Below are 14,381 nucleotides of genomic sequence, written 5' to 3'. Positions count from 1 at the left end.
ATCAGTGCATGGCCGAGGCAAAAGGCATGGCTGGACTTTTTACTTTCTGGACCCGGAATGTTCCTCCCCTGGCCTCCAGCTGGGAGACGCGTGGGGCCACCTACGGCTCTCCGTGTTCCTCTGGCAGATGAAGCTGATGAGGTCTTCGCAGGAGAAGTCGTTCCACAGCCCGTCGCGCACCAGTCCGGCACAGTCCTCCCCCTTCTCGTGGCCGTGGCCCCAGTTGTCCGGCTGACCGGGCTTCCACCGCCTGCAGTGAACACCAGGGGGCGACAAACACATTACCGTGACCTCAATGGGAAAACCACAGGAAACGATCTTTTCAAATGAGGTTACATTTACATTTACATTACATTTAGTCATTGATCAGACGCTTTTATCCAAAGCCACTTACAATTATTCAAACACCGACGGACGCAGCCATCAGGAGCAATTAGGGGTTAAGTGTCTTGCTCAAGGACACTACAGCATGCTAGCAGGAGGAGCCTGGGATCCAACCAGCAACCTTTAGATCACTAGACCACCAGCTCTACCTCCTGAGCTACCATCCCCAGATGGTAGGTTGATCCAGCAAACAGAGGAAAAGTCTCAATGGATTCAAGCCTGGATTTAAAGTTTGGTGTATTTTACCAGTGACATTTACCTGAAATAATAATAATAATAATAATTATTATTATTATTATTATTATTATTACTATTATTATTATAACAGCACACAAACAAGCAAAATGCATTTAATATTATACTTAATTTCAGTTTTGGTTGACTAGATTTGAATGGATTTGATTGAGGGCTTTTTCGATGCATATTTTCCATCCACTCCCCTCAGGTGACAGCATCAGTCCCTTCCAGGACAGGAGTAAGTAGGATTTCTCACTCAAAATGACCTGATCCTGTTGCCGTTGGTATAAAGTTCAGTAAGTTTGTGTTTTGGACTCACGTGAAGGTGGGCTCGGTGCCGTCCAGCCAGCGCCAGACGCTCTCCTCCTGCCGGTCCGTCAGACCCATCCAGAAGTATCCCTTCATGGAGGTCTGCCTCCGCAGCCATTTCTGAGGACACATAGGAGCCACAGGGATCAGGACAGAATCCGCTGACTCAAGGCCCTTCCAAAAACGACCGTTCCAAAACTCTGTTTGCAGGAGCCAAACCTGTACGTATTTAAGTATTTCAGTCCGGTAGGTATATGCATTGCAGGCATTTCCAGTACCTGCTCCTCCGTGTCGCCGATCATCAGCAACGATGCAGATTTATTTTGACAAGATGCTTTGGCGTCGTCAAAACTCTGCAGCTCTTTGGAGAAGAAGTAGCATTTGTCCCTGTTGTGGATCCACTCAAAAGGACATCCTGGAAGTACAGCAGGGGAGGCATTATTATACACAGAAAATACATTGAACCTGAATGTTTAACAACCTAATAGTCTTTAAATGCTTTGTTGTTAAAATAAGGACATTTATTCAATGTATTTGTATTTTTTCTTAAATGAAACTCAGATTAGAATGAAATCAAACTGCAGGACTGGATGATATTCCATGATACGTCTGAGCCCTTGTTTAAACATGTGGCTTAATGAAGTCTTACCGGGGGCGGATAGAGTCGGAAGAGGGGCCTTAATCTGCAAAGACACGGGGCCCATAGACATGGGTGGAGGGCGAGCTGGGATCCCAGGTAATCCAGGAGGTCCAGGGGCCCCTGCGGGCCCCACCGATCCCCTCTGTCCCTGTTCTCCGGCAGGGCCCATTGGCCCTCTGATCCCCGGAGGACCCTGCGCCCCATGCGGTCCCGGCTGTCCGTCTCTCCCCGGTAAACCGGCGGTGCCCGGCTCCCCTTTGGCCCCCGGGGCCCCCGCTCTGCCCCCTGACCCCCGGGAGCCCTTAGAGCCTGGCCCGCCACGGGACCCCGGCAGACCTTTCATCCCCGGAAGACCCGAGGGTCCCGGAGAGCCCTTCTCTCCCCGGGGCCCCTGAACACCAGGACCCCCCTTTTCCCCCTTCTCTCCCTTCTGCCCGGACTGGCCGGCGGGGCCCTGGGATCCTCTGTCCCCTCGTGGCCCTCTGGGGCCCGGTGGACCTGTGATAGAAGATGTGAATGTGTGAAAACAAACATGAGTGACTCCATAAGCATCCGTTGGATTCATTTCTATATATATACATATATATATATATATACGTGTGTGTGTGTGTGTGTGTGTGTGTATATGTATATATATATATAATCTTCATATCTCACCTTGTAAAATAGTGAAGTTGGTGATGAGCTGCGAGTGCTTGCTATCCACCAGCTTCATCTCCTCCATCACTATGGACAGGCTGGTGACCTCCTTGTCGAGCCTGGCCGCCAGGTCCTCCTGCTGGGCCCTTAGAGCCGAGCTGTCGCTCCTCAGGTCCCACACGCTGCCGTTGAGGTTCAGCAGGAAGTCCGAGTGGCGGCCCACCGTCTCGGCGCAGCCGCGGAGGTCGTTCAGGTTGAGGTTGATGGCGCCCAGCAGCTGCGTGGTGAAGCTGATGTTCCCCGTCACGCGGTCGATGCTCTGCTCTGACTCGTCCAGCCGCACCTCCACCCGGTCCAAGCGGGCGGAGGTGAGGTTGTCGTGGTCCCGGTGCTGGTCCATCAGCTCGCGCAGGTTCTGGTCGTGGCTCTCCGCCAGGCTGCTGGTGTTCTGGAGCTGGCCGGCCAGAGAGGCCAGCTGCGAGCCCACGTCCTCCAGGCTGTCGTTGTTGGCCTTGGCCAGGGTGGAGGCGTTGGAGGCCACCACCTGCAGGTTCTCCACCTTGTCCCTGAGCCACTCTGCGTCGGAGCGCGTCTGCCGGCTCACCTGCTCCAGGCTCTGGAAGTCGCCGCGGATCTTCTGGATGGCCTGGCTGGTGTCCTCCACCGAGCGCTGCAGGGCCGCGATCAGGCCTCGCTGCTGGGCCTGCGTCAGGTTCAGGCTGCTGATCCGGAGCAGGGCCTGGCTCTGGAGCTTCACCTGCTCCTGCAGCTCTGCCTGCAGCCTGGTGGTGTCCTCCTGCAGCCCCTCCATGGTGCTGCTGTAGGAACGCAGGGTGCCGTTGACGGAGCGCAGGGTGGCGGCGTTGGTGACCAGCAGGCCCTGGATGGAGCCCTGGCTGCTCTGCATGTCCAGGCCGACGTTCTGCAGCTGGCTGAGCGCAGCCCGGTTGTTGCTGCTGCGCTCGGCGACCTCGGAGAGCTGCCTCTGCATCGCCCAGATGTTGTTCTTGAAGGCCTGGATTTCTGTGGTGGTGTTTTCAGACTTCTGTCCCGTTTGGTCATCTGGGATCGATAAACAGGAAACATGTCTTATTGCTCTCTGGGACGAGTGAATCAAACCACCAACAAAGAGAAAGAAAAACCGCACATCCATTTGTTCCTACGTCTAATGAAACGCTCGGTGGTTTTCAACCTCTTGTTAATATCAGTCTCAGTGATTAAACACAACCTTCAGCCCTGGTTGCATACGTCAGAGTAGAACTTACCTAGTTTTTTCAGGTCCGACTCCACAGCAATGATCTTCCCTCCGTAGTTCGCCATCCCTTCGGTCACATTGTCCACGCGCTGCACCACTGCGGCAAAAAAAAACATAAAATCAGCGGGGATCAGCTTCCCAGTCCCACCGCAGGCCATCCCTCTGTTATTAGACGGGACGGAGGAGGGGACGGCCTGGAAGAACAGACATGGAATAGAGAGGGGATCACAGGAAGCGGGACGACATGCTATGGAACAGACATAACACAGGACTTAATTATAACAATCTCATGGATTATGGTGTGTGTGTGTGTGTGTGTGTGTGTGTGTGTGTGTGTGTGTGTGTGTGTGTGTGTGTGTGTGTGTGTGTGTGTGTGTGTGTGTGTGTGTGTGTGTGTGTGTGAAATAGACAGATACTGTATCATATCGATGTTTTGAAACCAACGACTGTATAAAAACATTAGAAAGGCATAGAAAGTGATATAAGCCTGTGGGGGTAATATACCGGTCAATATATTTTCTCCCGGTCTGTTATCGGATGGTGTTCAAGAGATGGAAAGCAGCTGCTGTCATTGAAATAAAAAGTGAATTAAAGTAAATACTTTTTCATCGTTTTCTCTGAGGTTGTTCTCAGAGAATTTTGACTGCAATGGAAAACGAGAAAAGGGTTTGGAACAGGTCTGGGAGCAGACAGTAGAGGACGACTTTGAGGCTGTCTGGCTTCACGCCGGCCATGACAGTGACGGCCTGATTACGAGAGACGGGAAGTAAAAAAAAAAAGATGAAGGATGGACAGATAGAGAGAGAGAGAATGTGCATTCTATTTTCAGCCTGGCATTTTTTCCTGTTGAATTTATTCATTTTATCATTCATTCATTCATCCATACATTCATTTATTCATTAACATATTCATTCATTCATTGACTTATTTTCCTGTTATTTGGATGAATTGCATTTTTTTTTTGCCAATGCTTTGGCAATGAAGCACTTTGAATTTGAGAGACAGAGAGAGACAGAGAGAGACAGAGAGAGAGAAAGACAGAGAGAGAGACAGAGAGAGACAGAGAGAGAGAAAGACAGAGAGAGAGACAGAGAGAGACAGAGAGAGACAGAGAGAGAGAAAGACAGAGAGAGAGACAGAGAGAGACAGAGAGAGACAGGGAGACAGAGAGAGAGAGAGAGAGAGACAGACAGAGAGAGCCACAGAGAGACAGAGAGGGACAGAGAGAGACAGATAGTGGTCAGTGTCCGACAACCCAGAGGTTAAAGAGAAAGCACAGGATGAAGGATGGAGGATGGAGGATGGAGGATGGAGGTGGGGGAAGACGGTTTGGGAGGAAGTGACCTGGGGTGGGGAAGGGGAGGGGGAAGGGGAGGGGGGGTCTTCAGAAAACAGGGGGATGAAAGAGGGTTGGGGGTGGGGGTGGGGGTGGGCGGGGGTGGTCTTTCTGCCCCCACAGGCGACAGGACCGTTCATTTCCTCTGGAATGTCTCTGGTTCCCCCGAGGATCATCCTGCCACCAGCACCCAGGCTGGTACTATATGTTTACTGTCTGTTTACTGTCTGTTTACTATCTGTTAATAACGTGTTTATTGTCTGTTTACTATCTGTTTATCATGTGTTTACTGTCTGTTTACTGTCTGTTTACTATCTGTTTGCTGTCTGTTACTATCTGTTTACTGTCTGTTTATAATCTGTTTGCTGTCTGTTTAGTCTGTTTACTATCTGTTTACTATCTGTTTACTGTCTGTTTACTATCTGTTTGCTGTCTGTTACTATCTGTTTACTGTCTGTTTATAATCTGTTTGCTGTCTGTTTAGTCTGTTTACTATCTGTTTACTATGTGTTTACTATCTGTTTACTATCTGTATACTATCTGTTTATAACGTGTTTATTGTCTGTTTACTATCTGTTTATCATGTGTTTACTGTCTGTTTACTGTCTGTTTACTGTCTGTTTACTATCTGTTTACTGTCTGTTTACTATCTGTTTACTATGTGTTTACTGTCTGTTTACTATCTGTTTACTATGTGTTTACTATCTGTTTACTATGTGTGTACTATCTGTTTACTTTCTGTTTACTATCTGTATACTATGTGTTTACTACGTGTTTACTATCTGTTTACTGTCTGTTTATTATCTGTTTGCTGTCTGTTTACCATGTGTTTACAATCTGTTTACTATGTGTTTACTACGTGTTTACAGTCTGTTTATTATCTGTTTACTGTCTGTCTGCCAGTAGGGGGCGTGTCAGGCCAGTAGGGGGCGTGTCAGGCCAGTAGGGGGCGTGTCAGGCCAGTAGGGGGCGTTTCAGGCCAGTAGGGGGCGTGTCAGGCCAGTAGGGGGCGTGTCAGGCCAGTAGGGGGCGTTTCAGGCCAGTAGGGGGCATGTCAGGCCAGTAGGGGGCGTGCAGCGTGTTGAGCTTCTTCTTAAAAACAACGCCCTGTTCCCCGAGTTGTTGAGACTTTCAACCTGACGAGAGCCTGAACAAACCGGGCGTCGGGCGTCAGGCGTCGGGCGTCGGGCGTCGCTCGCAGGTTCCTGATGCGGGTGTTTTTGAGATCAACATTGAAGAGGTGTATTCAAGGAGCTCCGTATTGCTTCCTCCGCTAATACACGGAGAACAGGTTTTTGACAAAGCTCAGACCTGGAAGGCCTTTTCCAAAACCTTTGTTTCCCAGTTTGTTTCTCAAAACTCAGTTTTGGTATGGACGGGGTGATGCTACCTATACGTGCGGACAGAATCCAGCTGAGGGTCGTAACCTCCACCCACGTACACCGTACGGATGAACAAACACCAACCGACACCGACATCAGGGATGGTGTTTGATACGGTTCGATGCTGCCGTTCACAACCAGATCCCGTCTCTTCCTGAACCTTGGGACCGTTTGAAGAACAGTAACATCACGTTTTGTCCAAAACCATTTTTTCCACTCGCCGCAGGACACCCAGAGGCTGCTACAGCAGGTTGGCGGTTGGAAGCGATGCAAATTCCTGTTTCCAATCACTCGCTTTCTGTTTCTAGTCTCTTACTTCCAGTTGTTACTGTTTTACTTCCTGTTTCTAGTCTCTTATTTCCAGTTGCTAGTGTATTACTTCCTGTTTCGAGTCTCTTACTTCCGGTTGCTCGTGTATTACTTCCTGTTTCTAGTCTCTTACTTCCTGTTTCTAGTCTCTTAATACCTGTTGCTAGTGTATTACCTCCTGTTTCTAGTCTCTTACTTTGTGTTGCCAGTGTATTACTTCCTGTTTCCAGTCTCATACTCCCTCTTTCTAGTCTCTTACTTCCAGTTGCGATTGTATTACTTCCTGTTTCCTGTCTCCTACTTCCTGTCCTTCGCGGTTTCACAGATGTGGCCAAAAGGGTCAAGAAAACCCTGAAAAACCTTTATTTTAATTATTTCAAAGATAAAAACATCAATGCAAATATTGATTTAAATGCATTGTGGGTTTTTGGTCCCTTGTGGTGTGTGTGTGTGTGTGTGTGTGTGAATATGTGTGTGTGTGTGTGTGTGAAAATGTGTGTGTGTGTGTATGTGTGTGTGTGTGTGGAAGTACAGACATGTTTCAATCCAATCCAAGGCAGTGTTTTGAAAGCCAAGGAGCTGCTGGAGATGGAAGCTGTTCAGCTTCTTCAATTCAAACCCTGAATCAAACTCCAGCCAGTCTAATGGAGGAGACCGGATCATCCCTGGATCATCCCTGGATCGTTCCTGGATCGTGTGGGGGTGGTAGCTCAGGAGGTAGAGCTGGTGGTCTAGTAATCTAAAGGTTGCTGGTTGGACCCCAGGCTCCTCCTGCTAGCATGCTGTAGTGTCCTTGAGCAAGACACTTAACCCCTAATTGCTCCTGATGGCTGCGTCCGTCGGTGTTTGAACAATTGTAAGTCGCTTTGGATAAAAGCGTCTGATCAATGAGTAAATGTAATCGTTCCTGGTTCGTCCCTGGATCGTTCCTGGAATGTCCTGGATCCTCGATGGCTCAGTGACACAACCTGAGAATCTGGATGTTCAAACGAGGGAGGCGTCTGGGGGAGCATCCTGATCCCACGTCCTCTTCCCTCTGACCCTGAATCCGGACCCAAAAACTGAAATGCCTTCACACGAAACGCGACGGGAGGACGTTCAGGAGACCGGGCCGGGACTCGAACCCTCCCCTCGGTCGCACGCGTCCTCAGAGTTTTTCTCTCAAAGTGAAGTGAACGAAGGGAACAGTGCGAGGGGGAAACGTCGGACAGAAAACCCCACAGTTTCCAGACGCTCTGGAGACAAACAGAGCTTTCATGATGAGTCAGCAGACTGAGCGACACACCTAGTAGGGACACACACACACACACACACACACCTATTTCCTGTCCATTTGGTTTGTTCATGTACTTACTGTGTGTGATTTTGTATAAACTGTTGCACATGCAAGCACACAAACACACACACTTTTATACACTACTGTGTTCACATAAACACACCCACACCCACACACTCACACCAACACACATATATACACACGTTTGCAAACACACACACACACACACACACACACACACACACACACACACACACACACACACACACACACACACACACACACACACACACACACTTTTGTACACTCTTCACATAAAAACACACACACCCCAACATACATATACACACACATTTCCAAACACACACTCACACACGCAGACACACACACATACACAACACATACACATACATACACACACATACACATACACACACATACACACACGTACACACATACAGACACATATATATACACACATACACACATATACACACACATACACACATATACACACACACTCACATATATAAACACACATACACACATATTCTCACGCACACACACACACACACACACACACACCTATTTCCTGTCCATTTGGTTTGTTCATGTACTTACTGTGTGTGATTTTGTATAAACTGTTGCACATGCAAGCACACAAACACACACACTTTTATACACTACTGTGTTCACATAAACACACCCACACCCACACACTCACACCAACACACATATATACACACACGTTTGCAAACACACACACACACACACACACACACACACACACATACACACACACACACACACACACACACACACACTTTTGTACACTCTTCACATAAAAACACACACACCCCAACATACATATACACACACATTTCCAAACACACACTCACACACGCAGACACACACACACATACACAACACATACACATACATACACACACATACACATACACACACATACACACACATACACACATACAGACACATATATATACACACATACACACATAAACACACACATACACACATATACACACACACTCACATATATAAACACACATACACACATATTCTCACGCACACACACACACACACACACACACAGTATAGATATACACACCTGTATAAATGTAGGATGTCACATGGTGTAAGCTGCATTCCAGTCTGAACGTATCGTAAATGGTGTTAAATTCCTTGTTCCTCATAAAAAAAGGACATTTGGATCCATGCCCTGGTTCAGGAAAAGGACATTAAGGACGGTGCCGCTTCTCAGTGGAAAGAAGCCAAAAAGGACACACTCCACGCATTTTTCATCACAACATTTGTTGCCGTACAAAGAAAATAAACCTAAACAATGCGTGTGAATGTGGTGAGGATGTGTTGGACGCGGAACGTCAGCCTCGGGTCAGAGGTCAGAGGTCACGCGCCGCCTCTTTTTGTCTGCGTCTAATCACGGAAGTCCCGTCCAATTTTTGAAGGCGCCGCCGCACACGCCGCCGCGCACGCCGCCGCGCACGCGGCACATGCTCAGGGCAGCGCTCGCTGCGGAGCCATCTGGACCCGCAGCTCGGCCCCGGCTGCGGTTCCCCGGACAGCGCCAGAACAAACCCGGTTCCATCCACATCATCTGGGACCAATTAGGAGACGGCGTGAAAGCGAGCAGCACGGAGCGGCGCCCGTCCCTCTTAAAGCCACAGCTCCGACTTGTTTTCTACTCGCCCCTACAACTTGTACCGAACTGGACGCTCCGTCCCTCCATCTGGAGTTGAATGCATGTGATGGAGGACGAAGCCAAAATCTGTCATTGCAGCCAAAGCGACACCGTGCCGCAGAGTCTGACTTTGCAAATTCCCGTATTTACTTTAAAAAAATTACGTTTGGTTTAATTGCTGAATTGGCTGTTTTCTGCCTCTATTTTCATGACCCTGCCACAGTGTTGTTATGGGTGTTACACCCAAATGGGTGACCTGCCAAAATGTGCTGAGGACGACGAGAATTTATGATGGAAAACGCTGCTTTTAGGAAAAAATATATAAATAAGTCAAAGAAACCCAGAATTGCGATTGTGGCGCCTCCCCTGCCTGTGCGAGAACCTTGTGTCGATTACGCACATTTTGGTATTTTTTTGCATTTTTGGGGCTTATAGAGCTTATTGTGCCTAATCACATGGTGTCATGACATTTCACTGCATATGTGTATGACTGTGTGTATATGTATGTGACAAATAATCTCTTGAACATGGACTTGGCCTTGAAAAACACATCTTGAGAGATTTCTTTCATGTTCACATGAAGCATTACGTTGAGATACACCTGAGGTTGTTTTGCAGAAACTCGCAGTTTCAACGGGTTCAAAGCGTTTTCAGCAGGCCCTGTCAAAATAGTTGTGGCCTTAGCAAAAGTAAAAGGCATCAACGACAGCACCCCGCTGTGAGGGCAGCACCCCGCTGTGAGGGCAGCACCCCGCTGTGAGGGCAGCACCCCGCTGTGAGGGCAGCACCCCGCTGTGACGGCAGCACCCCGCTGTGACGGCAGCACCCCGCTGTGACGGCAGCACCCCGCTGTGACGGCCTCTTTCTGGCCTGGTCTGAGGTCTGATCAGACACACACACAGGGAAAACACAGCGGGGCGGACGACGGCGACACGGAGCCGGGAAAGAAGGAACCGGGCACCGGCGGAGCCTCGGAGCGCGGGAGGCGAAGCGGAAAAAAACGGGGGAGAAAGGTGAAAGACGACGAGGATTCCTCGAAAGGCCTTCGAGGAATCGCGCGGAGAAGGAGACGCGCGTGGGAGTGTTTGGGAGGAACTGAGCTGGAACATTAGAGGTGAAATCCGCCGAAGGAGGAGGAGGAGGGAGGAGGGAGGAGGGAGGAGGACAAGGACGAGGGAGAAGGAGGAGGAGGAGGAGGAGGAGGGAGGAGGAGGACGAGGGAAGAGGAGGGAGGAGGACAAGGAGGAGGAGGGAGGAGGACGAGGAGGAGGGAGAAGAAGGAGGAGGAGGGAGGAGGAGGGAGGAGGGAGGAGGGAGGAGGACAAGGACGAGGAGGAGGGAGGAGGAGGGAGGAGGACGAGGAGGAGGGGGAGGAGGTGGAGGAGGAGGAGGAGGGAGGAGGAGGGAGGAGGACGAGGGAAGAGGAGGGAGGAGGACGAGGAGGAGGAGGGAGGAGGACGAGGAGGAGGGAGAAGAAGGAGGAGGAGGGAGGAGGAGGGAGGAGGACAAGGACGAGGAGGAGCGAGGAGGAGGGAGGAGGAGGAAGGAGGAGGAGGAGGAGGGAGGGGGACGAGGAGGAGGGAGGAGGAGGGGGAGGAGAAGGAGGAGGAGGAGGGAGGAGGAGGAGGAGGGAGGAGGAGATGGGAGGAGGAGGGAGGAGGAGGGAGGAGGGAGGGGGCGTTCCCTTTTCCCTTTTTGTTCCCAGAGACGGAAAAAATGCGGAGGAAGCCGCAGGACGGGTCCCAGAGGTGTGAACGGTGGGGGGGCGGCGCTGGTAAAACAAACCGGGAGGGGGCGGAGGGGTGGAGCGAGGGAGGGGTGGAGCGAGGGATAGGCTGAGGGGGAAAGAGAGAGAGAGAGAGAGAGAGACGGGCGGAGTGAGGATGGAGGAGAGAGCGAGGTCTGAGGGAAGGGTTCGTTTTCCAGAACAATAAGACAATAAGAACCCAGAACCGCTTGTCTGTCTGTCTGCCTGTCTGTCTGTCTGTCTGTCTGTCTATCCGGCTGTCTGTCTGTCTGTCTGCCCGCCCGCCTGTCTGTCTGTCTGCCTGTCTGTCTGCCTGCCTGTCTATCCGGCTGTCTGTCTGTTTGTCTCTCTCTCTCATGTTTGGACGAGCGTTCTCAGCGCTTCACTGAACTCACTCAGGATTCTTCCTTTATCCCACAACAAAAAGGCGACGGCAGATCCATCTTAATGACTGAAAATAAAGAGCATGAGGCAGAATGTTTCCTGAACGTGAGAACTAACGGAGATTCAATCCGCTCCGATCCCAGTTCAATGAACCAATAAACCCTGGGAATCGATCAAAGCCTCCGTCGGAAACGGCGTGATCTCCCCACATGGATTCCTCATGACTCAGCAGGTTTCATGGCATGTGATGTCAGCGTTTCCAGGCTCACGCTGCCTTCCAAAATCACGAGTCTGACCTCGGAAAATCCCGCCCGCTACTCGGAAAAGTGCAAAGGAACGAGCCTTCACGTCGGAATTCCGAGTGAGAATTTGGGGGAGGGTGGTCGGCTGCTTACCTTTGTAGCCCAGCACCGCTACGGCGATGGTGAGCAGCGTGCAGAGCACGTAGAGCAGCGCGATGGACGTCTTGAGGGCCCAGTCATTCTTACACTTGGAACACTGCGTGCTCTCCTGAATACCTGCAGGGAAACATGGACACGGGTCAGAGGAAACACTCCACCCAGGGGTTCCTTCTCCACCCGCAGGAGACGTTTCTGGGCTACAGAACCAGAACCAGGGGTATCGCTAGGAGATAGGAGACAGTCGAGGAGCTATGAGACACTCGACGAGACATTCTACGAGCTAGGAGACAGTTTAGGAGACAGTCTAGGAGACATTCTAGGAGCTATGACACAGTTCATAAGATATCCTAGGAGCTGGGAGACAGTTGAGGAGCTGGGAGACAGTCTAGGAGGTAGGATACAGTCTAGGAGGTAGGATACAGTCTAGGAGCTGTGTATGTGTTTTAATGTGTATTGAGCTCACTGTGGAAAGACCGATGTTAATCACACTATGACCACTACGTTAATGTTTCAGATGTGATTCTATTGTCACTTCCTGTTGTTGTCGTTGTCGTTGTTGTTGTTGTTGTTGTTGTTGTTGTTGTTGTTGTTGTCGTTGTCGTCGTTGTCGTTGTTGTTGTTGTTGTTGTCGTGGTCGTTGTCGTTGTTGTTGTTGTGATGTCACATGCTGTAACACTTTCATTTCCTCTCAGGGTTTCATAAAGTACTGGTCATTAATCCTATTATCTCACAGCCTCTTAAAGCTCTGAGGGTCCGGGGTCCAGACATGGAGGCCCTACAGGCCCCGAGCCCAGGAGCCCAGGAGCCCAGGAGCCCAGGAGCCCAGGAGCCCACATTAAAGCTCCCAGCATGCATCTGGAAGGGAGGGGGGCAGAACAAAAAGTGCCCGACAAGCCTGTTTACACTGGAGACCTGTTTGTTTTCCTGGGGAGTCTTCATTCAACAAACCTCTCTCTACTGCCCTCCCTCCCTCTCCCTCTCCCTCCCTCCCTCCCTCTCTCTCTACTAAACCAGGACAGTGGGGACGTACGTCTCCCCGTTGTTTCCGTTGCTTTGGTACTTAATTTAGTCAAAACTGGATGTTGTTGTGTAAATACTTTACTTGTAAATAATAGATCCTGCACTTCTGGAACAGTACTTTACATTATGTCACGTCACTTAACGTTGCATTACTTTACTTTACTGTACTTTACTTTGCTCCATTTTACTCACTTTACTTTATTTTACTCAACTGACTTTACTTTGCTTTACTTCACTTTACTTTACTCAATTTACTTTGCTTTACTTTACATTACTTAACCAAACTGTACTCTACTCTACTTTACTCTACGTTCCGTTACTTCACTTTACTTTGCTTTATGTTTTATCACTCTACGTTAGGTCACTTTACATTATGTTACTTTACGTTCCGTTACTTCACTTTACGTTGCTTTGCGTTGTGTTACTTTACGTTACACTACTTTATGTGATGCTACTTTATCTTGCCTTAGTTACTTTACATTACGTTAAGTTGTGCTATGTTACGTTGCGTTGTGTTACGTTGCGTTGTGTTACGTTGTGTTACATTACATTACGTTGCGTTGCGTTGTGTTCCGTTACGTTGCATTGCGTTACATTACGTTGGGTTATGTTGCGTAACGTTGCGTAACGTTGCGTAACGTTGCGTTCTGCTGTGTTACGTTATGTTGCCTTACGCCACGTTGCGTTGCGTTACTTTGCGTTGCGTAACGTCAAGTTTGGTTGCGTTGCGTTACGTTGCGTTGCGTTACGTTACGTTAAGTTACATTACGTTGCGTTACATTTCTTTACGTTATGTTACGTTACGTTACATTACGTTGCGTTGTGTTATGTTACGGAACTTTACGTTATGTTACGTTACTTTACATTGCGTTCTATGTGCGTGCGAACCCCTGCATCCCTGTTAAATGGTATATGTCGAGCGCTGCCCCCAGCGAGCAGCCATTGGAATTTTGCACCATCGCCCAAACCTTTCTACCGTTCTCTCTCTCTCTCTCTCTCTCTCTCTCTCTCTCTCTCTCTGTCTCTCTCTTAGAAACACTGGCACTGAGTTACACATTTAAACACAAATGAATAAAGCTTCATGTGACGACTTTCCTTTGGTAAAATACTCATTCATATTCATATTCATATTCATTGGAATGATCCAAATCAAACCATCCACTGTGCATTGTGACTGTGCGCTGCAGGCCACCGATGGAATGGGGGGGATGTCCTGGAGAGTACACGCTGACAGGAAGTACTACTGCTGGACGGGGAGTGTTTTATGGACTGAGGGTTGTTACGACGCCAGACCCTGACATTTCTGCTGTTGCAGCAACAAGAAGGTTTTGAGAAAGTCCAA

The 14,381-nt window shown here is 49.4% G+C and overlaps 1 protein-coding gene across 1 annotated transcript in view; it reads right to left on the bottom strand.

Moving 5' to 3' along the window:
- LOC307245161 (collectin-12-like) overlaps positions 1-14,381 on the bottom strand; it is a 40,193-nt gene that overhangs the window by 1,758 nt on the left and 24,054 nt on the right. Inside the window, exons 3-9 of the mRNA XM_080020595.1 lie at positions 12,014-12,136; positions 3,475-3,561; positions 2,228-3,271; positions 1,580-2,068; positions 1,209-1,345; positions 941-1,050; positions 105-250 (exon numbers count right to left, since the gene is read on the bottom strand). Of these exons, the coding sequence (XP_079876721.1) occupies positions 105-250; positions 941-1,050; positions 1,209-1,345; positions 1,580-2,068; positions 2,228-3,271; positions 3,475-3,561; positions 12,014-12,136 (2,136 nt within the window). The remainder of the gene's footprint in view (positions 1-104; positions 251-940; positions 1,051-1,208; positions 1,346-1,579; positions 2,069-2,227; positions 3,272-3,474; positions 3,562-12,013; positions 12,137-14,381) is intronic.

The sequence above is a fragment of the Zeus faber genome, assembly GCF_960531495.2.
Source record: "Zeus faber genome assembly, chromosome: 19".
Taxonomy (NCBI): Eukaryota; Metazoa; Chordata; class Actinopteri; order Zeiformes; family Zeidae; genus Zeus; species Zeus faber.
Note: the sequence above shows the minus strand (reverse complement) of the source record. Positions and strands in the feature narration are given on the sequence as shown.